The following is an 8538-nucleotide window of genomic DNA, read 5'->3' as shown; positions in this document are numbered from 1 at the left end:
CGCTCAGGTCACGATCCCAGCGTTCTGGGTTCGAGCCCCACGTCGGGCTCCCTGCTCAGCGAGGAGTCTGCCTCTAACCCCCACTTGTGCTCTCTCTAATAAATAGATCTTAAAAACAAAACAAAAAGCCTGAGGTACGCCTACGACCACAGCCACGTGAAGCCGCTTCCGCCACCCCGCACAGCCCGGAGCAGGCACAGCCCCGCGCGCCGCAGCACGCACCCTGCCAGTCAGACGCCCCGCCGTCCAGCACGGCCAACGGAGCAGCTACCGGCTTTTCCCCTACACTTTAAGAAAACACACCGATTTCTTCTACAATGAACAGTGATTGTGTTAACATGGAAACTTTTTCCCCCCAGAACAAAAAGATGAAGTTTTGACTACACCTATGGACGAAAATGCTGTGTTCTTCGTGGGATTCAGGCAGGAGCTGGGACAAGAGTGGGAGTGGGGTGGGAGAGTGACTCGTTTACCAGGAGGGCCCCCTCCTCCTTTTCCAGCAAAGCAGCACATCAGCATTTTAACCTGAATCCCCTTCCTCTGGAATGATGTGACCTGGGCACTTTCTATCTTCTCCTGACCCAGGTCATTAAGACAAAGCTGGGGATCTTTCTAAGAGATTCTTTGCTATGATAAACAAAGACAACCAACTGCTTTTCAAAATTTTTATTTGGTGTTAACTCCACAAGAAAACAAAAAATCAGTTACTCTGGTGTACGTGAAATCAGAACAATACAACCACGGGGAAAAAAATCTCAGCCCAGGAATGGAAAACAGATACTTCAGTGCTATGGATATGCAATGCGCTTCATACCACAGTGCGTTTCAGCGTTTTGCCAACTTTTTAAAAAATGCTTTTTCTTTGTGATCATCCATTCACAAAACTAAAAACCACACTTTCAACTCTGTTGCTGAAAGCCTCTGGGCTTCAGCCACTTAGCTATGAAAACAAATAAATACATAATCTGTTAATCCCCTTGCCCATTTATAATCCATCCCCATTCCCCCGTGGAAGGTGCAATGTCTTCCTGCCTGTGCGTGAGGAAGTCGGCACCTGTGCCACCTGGAGCCCTGTCTTGATAAAAAGCAGCTGTCCAAAATCAACTGAGCTAAAGGTTGTATCTGAAATATATTTATTTGGTCTCTGCTACATAAGCAACGATTTCTAGAATGATCGTCACTGTAGTGATTTTAGGAATTTACAACTTCCAATTCTTTTTTGCCTTTGCTGTTAAATTATATTTCAGTGCAGATGCTAATCACTTTTTAGGAAGCTCCGGAAGAAAGAAAAATACATAAAACCTTATAAAGTCTGTAAATAAATAACAGCAACAAAAACCCTACACACACACTCACCTGCACACACGCGCCCACACACGCACGCACACACGCACACACACACGCGCGCGCACACACACACACTTTAAAGTGTCATCAGATGTGCTGTGTAAGAACCAACCCTGACATGGGCTGAGATCCAAGCCAGCCGTCCACCAGGTTTCTCACAGTGAGGACACACAGAACCCGGGGCGACTCCACAGCCTTGGAGTTGTCTGTGTTCTCAGTTACGAGACAGGCAACCACACCCGGGGCTCGAAGCAAACCAGAGATTTCTCAGCCACTCCAGCTCCCAGCTAGCGAACTGTACGTGCACACTGCCTGCCAGGCTTCCTGGTGAAGCCGTCTCGTCCACGTCAGACTTCTCTGCCGTTCCTGGTGTTACAGACATGCTACGCTGATTTTTACATATTAGGTTTTGTTTGTTTTTAAATAGAAAAACAATTTGGTTTTACAAACTCTGCTCCTTGTAGTTTCACCTGCTGCCCGCTGGTGTGAAAACTCGAGGAGGCGGCCATCCTGAGCAGACAGGACTTGCAGGAGACGGACTGACTGCTGGGCCCCCACGGAAAGCGGGAAGCAAGTCCCGTGAAGCCATCACAAAGGTCTGGGAGAAATGACGTCTCTGCCCGCCCCCAACCCACCACACGGAACTTGCCCAGAACATTCTCTCAAACACAAACTGAGATCTAAGCCCCACTAGATCACGGCCACGACAGCAGCCAGCTGCAGCGGCCAGGGCGTCTTTGGGGTGACGAGCTGGCCTTTCCTGCATGGCAAATGTTTGTAATTTTGAGTTCTGGAAGCTTCGAGTCAATGGAGGTCACCAGAAAATCCTAATTTGCAAACGACTAACCCTGAACGGGTGTTCTGGCAGAAAAGTAACCACACGTAAGAACAGGCTGGGGGTACGCTCTGGCCCCACTCTGCCTCCTCTGCTACCCCACACCCCAAAGCCTTGGCTCCTCCAGTTAGCAAGAAAGTCACAAACCATAGTATCTTCCATGATACTTGAGGGGGGAGAATCCTAAGAGAGAAAACACAGTATTTTGTAAGTCTCTAAAAGCACACCCTTGTGGTTCCTACGTCAAATGTACATGAGATCTGACTGAATGAAGACCGTGGATGAGTCACCCATGCTTCCCTCCTGCCTTGAGAAAGGCCCCGGTCCATTGCAGGGGTAGATATTTATATCCCAGTCCTGAGAGCACAAAGCCTAAAGGCTCCAAAGCTCAAGTCTCTGGAGAGCGGAAGTGGTTGCGGACACCGCGGTGCTAAGGTGACAGTGACCGGGCTGCAGCTGGAAGGACAGACAGCAACTGCAGTCAAGATGCGGAAAGCAGGGATGCTTCTAGACAAGCACATGCACACCCATTCTTGATTCGACAACACAATCTAGTCTATTTCAAATAGCCAAGAATTCAACAGCTTGGAAAACAAAAAATCTTCAACAGGATAGCTGTCCTCAACTCTAAAATAAGCAAGAAGAGAAAGAGAATCGCTGATCTGAATCAGTTGATTGAAGAAGAAACCTAAGTTGTTGCGTTAGATTAACAGGCCTCACAAAAGGGTAATTTGCCATCACATATCGCTCTCAAAAAATAATCTGTACTACTCTGCAGGATTAGAGATGAGTTCGAGAAAAGAGCTCTTCTTCGCCAGGGTCCGCCCACTCGCCTCCGCCCTCCGAGCCGGAGCCCTCCGAGCCAGAGCTGGCGCTGAAGTAGATCTTTCTGCGGAAGCTGCTGGATTTGGCGCCGGCATCTCTCTCTCCTGCACACCTTGCTTCATAAACAGAAGACACCTGGGATTAAAGGAACAGTTTTCAACAGATCAAAAGCCACCCTTTTTTCCGAAAGGGCTACATGAAACACTCCTGATATACAGAGGTCAGACAGCAAATCGCTGGCTTTCCGGGGAGAGCGAAAGATACGAAGAGCTGCAGTGCTTCAAAGCAAAACCAACAACCTCTCCTCCATGATCCATAAAGGGTCCAGAACCCTCATTCCATATGTTGAGTCCCTGGGACAAAACGTTCCACGTGTGAGGGCGGCCCCAAACCCATGTCTGAGGGCCGGCCGGCCACGGCTGTGGACCAGGATGAGCACCGGGAACCCACCGGGAGGCTGGCAAGGCCACGTCGTCCCCAGGCTCACCTTCTGGGAGAGCCCACACCAGGCCGACCCACAGCTGCACGCAGCGGTGGAAACCAGGCCATGTGGCCGACGGGGGAGACGCAGACGGGACACGCACTTCAGATGGCTGCGGCGGCGAGGGCAGTTCTGGGAAGTGTCCTCACCTGAAGCTGAAAAGCAAGCCTTGGGCAAGTAACAGCCAGAGCTTGCCTGGGAGCCTGGGGGCCGGGCTTCGGAGCCGGAGTTCTAAAAACTCTTCATTGTGTGGGATTGTCCCCCACACACCAGATGGTCAGCATCTCTGTCCCCCAGGACACTGAATGCAAATGGTAGCCCCTCCCTAGTCACAGTAACTACCCCTGCTCCCCGAACCCAGTCAGAGTAGCACCCCCCCCCCATAGCAACTATAACGCTCCCTCCGCCCCTGAAGTGATCAGCAAAGCCCCCTTCCCTCACAGTGACCAGAAACAGGCCACCCCCACCGGCCAGTTATAGTAACCAGCGACATTCCCCACCCCCCAGCCACAGTAATGAGCAACGTCCCCACCCCCCATAGTAACCAGCACACCCCCAGTCACAGGAACTAGCAACGCCCCCCCCCCGGTCATAGTAACTAGCAGCACTCCCACCCCCCAGTCACAGGAACTTGCAACACCCCCATCATAGAAACTAGGAACACCCCCCCATCCTCAGAGGAACCAGCACCCCCCGGTCATAGTAACACCACCCCCCATTTCCAAATGGCAGCACCGTCCCTGGCTGGGACCCCTGAGTCAGAAGCAGAAGACAGCCACAAGGAAGGAGGGGAGAAGACAGCATGTGAGGCCAGAGGCACGCGAGGGCAGAGCACACAGGCCCCTCCGGGCGAGGCATAGTGACAGAAGGCCGTCACGGTTAGGAGCGTGAGTCGCTGAGTCCCAGCTGAGGCTCACGGCTCAGGTCTGCACTTTGCGGCGGGGCTGTACGGCCTCAGACAGGAGGTCCTGAGTCTGTGCAGACTGGACAGTGATGGCACCCCTCAGGCGTTATGAGGACCAGCGAGGGGAGGCTCAGCCTGGACAAGGTGCGGGAGGAGGGAGGAGGGACGACAGCTGACAGGCGGGGCGGTCAGGGCCGGCAGACAGACTGCGTGTGAAGGGGACAGGGGCCAGACAGCAGCTCCCAAGCGTGGGTATGGCAGCAGGGGTTGTCGGGGGGCACATTCACCGAGGTGGGAAACACAGGACCGTGGGTGCCAACACCCCAGGGTGCTCCGGGAGGATAAGTCCTCATAGGACCTGAGCTGACACAGAGAAGAGAGACACGTTTCCTTGGATTCATCCACCTTCCTGCCTAATGGGAGCTCACAGGCCTGGTGGGGAGGCGGTGGTGCAGAAACCGAAAGCAGCCGCGGACCAGGGCTGGGAGCAGAGGGCCACACTGGGCGTGGTGAGGACACAGGAAGGTGGGGTCCATCCGTGCAGCACACCGGAAGGGCTCCCTGGGGTTGCCTACCCAGGGGCTTCTGGGGGAGTGACGATGTCCAAGTGGTATGCAGAAATTCCCTGTGGCAGCACTGGGAAGGACAGTTTGGGGGGAGCGAGGGTGGGGGTGAGGGCAGCTTTGGTAGTAAGCGGACGAGGTGGGAGGTGATGCAGGCAGGGACTGAAGGCCACGGAGCTGGGTGACCTGGGATGGCGGGTGGGGGGAGCTCCCAGGGCTCCCAGGCTCCAGCCTGAGTGGCAAGGGGGTGTGTGGCTGTTAGTAAGTTAGTAAGGAGGAGGACAGTCCACTTACCCTATTAAAATCTAACAGACGCTCTTCGTTACTGGGTATGTCTTTACCATCTGGACACTCTTCTATACCATTCTCTCCCTTGGCATTTGTATAACATTCTTAATCATTTTGAATGGAGAAGGGAAAAGAGGGAAAGGGGGGGAAATTTCATTAAGACACGGTTATGAAACATACATTTTTGTTTCATTTTTTTGCTGAAGTCAGATCAGTTAGGTCTACCAACCCTTTGGAGAGTTTTAGTAGTCACTAAAAGCAGACACGGTCACCACCAGCCAGCCAGGTACGCACGAGCAAAATGCTACGCCAATTTAAAGATTCTTCTAACAAACTGTTTATCGAGTTTTTAAAAAAACGGGCTGGCAGAACCAGACGTGCCTGTCATCCCAGCGTGAGACATTCATTCAACACACATATTCACGCCTGTAATGGGGTAAGCCCCGGGAACACAGGACAGAGACCAAAAAGGCCCAAGCTCTCAGGAGCACACGGAGTACGGAGACAGACGACGCACCGTGTGTGTGCTCATCTCACAAATGGACAAAGGGATTCCAGACAGGAGGAAGTGCAGTGGGGAAGACAAAACAGGGTAACAACCTTGTTTGTCCCCTCTCAAGTCAGCACCACACTAAAGTACATCTTTCCCACATCTGCAGAACAGGGAAGAGAAAGGAGGCTAGTGATTTGAGTAGGTAAGCAGCCCACAGAGGGGGATGGAACTGGAAGCTGGAATTAGAAGGAATCAAATAAACCATTTAGTGCAAAGGTTCTCAGCCCTGGGAGCTTGAAGCCAAGGCTGCGAGCCCAGGCCCCCACGCGAGATCCCGCCTGAGCCGGTCTGGGCCAGGGTCCAGGTGCCAGCCGCTCGGAAAAGCGCCCCGGGGCTCCTGCTGCACAGCCACGGCCGCCCCCACCCGCCTTCCTAGAGCAGCCCCCACGCAGCGGCGGGGACACAGCGCCCAGAGAGGAGACGGCCAGGAGGCCCGATGTGGACCCGGGCTTTGAATCACTGTGTGCCCCCAACGGAGCATGTGTATCCCGTCACCTGCGGTCCAGTTACACGCGGTGTTCAGTGAGATGACACACTACCCATGTGCGACACCGGGGAGGACAGGACCGATGCTCAGTGACCGCTGTGCCCTCTTACCATCAGGTGCTGGCCACACCATATTCTCCAGGACCTTTAGCTCTCTCTGCCTGTCCCAGGACCTCGAAGTTACCAGCTCAGGTTCAAGAAAGGATGTGAGTGGATCCCTGGTTCTGCCACTCACCTGTGACGTAACTCGGCCGATGACTGACCCTCTCTGAGCCCCAGCTCCCCCATCTCGAAAACAGGGTCACCATCTGCCCTCACGTGCAAGTTAAAAGAGCTGCCGTGCGGGCAGCCCCAAGTACAGCGCTGGCACGCTTGCTACTGCCCCACTCGGGGCGGCCACCTCCGGCTCGGCTGGCCTGAGCAAGCTCGCAGGGCCCCACTCGCCCCCCAGCTAGATACCACGGCACGGTAACTGCTTCCTGGATCAGGACATGGCCCGGTGTGGAGCCGGATCCAGCCCTCCTCCTGACTCCCGCACTTTCCCGCTCTGCTTTCAGGAGTCTCTGTGTCCAAAAGGGGTCTGTGACACCACAGGCATTAGGAGAAGGCAGGGGTGACTGCTGACGACGGTCTCTGTGATCCGCCCGTGGGCAGCTCCTGCGTACCCGGCCTGCGCTATGTGTTGCTCGTCGTAAGTACCCCTCGGGGAGGCACTACCTCAGCCTCTCGTTACAAATACAATGGAGACACAGGAGGTCTGGTCACTGCCCCAGGTCTACCAGCTGGCAACGGAGGCCCGAGACTCCAGCTCCATTTTATGTCCCGAGCCCTTAACTGTTATCTCTACGGTTTCCCTGCAGGGCTTTCTCCGTAAGACTAAAATAACACCCGCGCACTTAGAAGGAATGAGCCTTCCAAACGTCCGGAATCCAGCTCGTGAGCTCTGAGACCGCCACTCAGGACAGACCTGTCGTGGCACGGGGTGTGCAAGGCCCTCGCGCTCCGGCTTGCTTCCGGCGGACCTCGCCCCCACCGCAGGCTCGCACCGCTCCCCTTCGCCGAACACACTGGGGTACACCAAACACATCCTGCTCCCGTACCAGCCAGGGCTGCTGCTTGGGCACCTCCCACTGCAGGTAGCCCCAGCTGTCCCAGGGCTTGTGTCTTCACTCCCTCCGGTTGTGCTGGGACACCAGCTGATCAGGACTGTTCCGAGGGCCTGGCACATGGCAGGAACGTAAGCAACACCTGGCTCGCAGCCGCGTCTACGTAGGCACAGCAAGGCCGGCAGGTGGCAGAGTGCGGGGCTGGGGCTTCCGGGCCGATGGGCTCCCCTGCTGCAGGGCGCCCGGCCAAGCCGCCTCACTCTGAGCCTCCGTCTCCTGCCTTACTGCAAAAAGGGACGGCCCTCCTCCTTCCCAGGGAGGCCAAAAGCTTCCAGGTCAGCCCCTGACTCGGAGCAGCACGGCCTGTTATTACCCATCAGCCACACTGGGAGTTTCCGCGGTGGAGACCGGAGACTCCAGCCACTCCTGCTGAGGGGGCAAGAGGCTACCCACTTTCCCGGCCAACCTGCTCCTGAGACTGCACGCCCCCACTCGTCACATCCCCATCACAAGGCAACCGTGCAGGGATTTAATGCACACTTGTGAGTTGAAGGTCATTCCAAAGCCCGGTTTACCATTATCTACCCACTGAGAATTTCTCTATTTGCCACTTCACAATAAAAAAAAGCACCGTGCACTAACCATCCCTTATAGCACCGACCCGGGATTGTACAGATAACCAAGGACCCAAGCTAAGAGTTGGGACTGACTCCTTACTAACTAATGGTAGAAAACTAGACTAAGGCTGCCGAGACGGCGCTTGACACACTAACGCAGCGTGAACTCAGTATGTGAAAATCATTCTAAACCCATCTTCTTGACCCCCCGGTGCTGCCTGCTGCCACATCCCTCCTCTCCCTCTGGCTGCACCCCTCTGGAGCACCCGGCCTCCCCTACTGGTACTCCTGTGAGCTCAAAGGTGACTGGACACTCACCGGTGCACAGAATGGGTCTATGTCAAGGCCAGATTTGTGCTCCCTTCACCCCAGTGCCTCCCTGGGCACCAAGTGCAGACAGCTACTGTAGAGAGTGAAGCTTCTGGACCACAGGAAGATAGCCAGGAAGACAGCCTGGACGCAAGCCTGAGCTTGATGGCTAATGCATGACTCTGGACAAACTGTCAAACCTGAGTCTTAGAGCTTCCTCACCT

The 8538-nt window shown here is 54.8% G+C and overlaps 1 protein-coding gene across 12 annotated transcripts in view; it reads right to left on the bottom strand.

Annotated features, from left to right (window-relative positions):
* Window positions 1-651: 651 nt before the first annotated feature.
* KIAA0232 (KIAA0232 ortholog) overlaps window positions 652-8538 on the bottom strand; it is an 80292-nt gene continuing 72405 nt past the window's right edge. For 10 of the 12 annotated variants that reach the window (XM_087864289.1, XM_087864292.1, XM_087864290.1 and 7 more), the window contains 2 exons: window positions 5250-5347; window positions 652-3142 (listed from right to left, as the gene is read on the bottom strand). In XM_087864289.1, the coding sequence (XP_087720415.1) occupies window positions 2963-3142; window positions 5250-5347 (278 nt within the window). In that variant the 3' untranslated portion in view covers window positions 652-2962. The remainder of the gene's footprint in view (window positions 3143-5249; window positions 5348-8538) is intronic. The other 2 variants (XM_087864293.1, XM_087864294.1) reach the window with 1 other exon arrangement.

The sequence above is a fragment of the Ursus americanus genome, chromosome 8, assembly GCF_024610735.1.
Source record: "Ursus americanus isolate L20-20 chromosome 8, mUrsAme1.1.p, whole genome shotgun sequence".
NCBI lineage: Eukaryota > Metazoa > Chordata > Mammalia > Carnivora > Ursidae > Ursus > Ursus americanus.
This window is presented reverse-complemented; position numbering and strand designations above follow the sequence as displayed.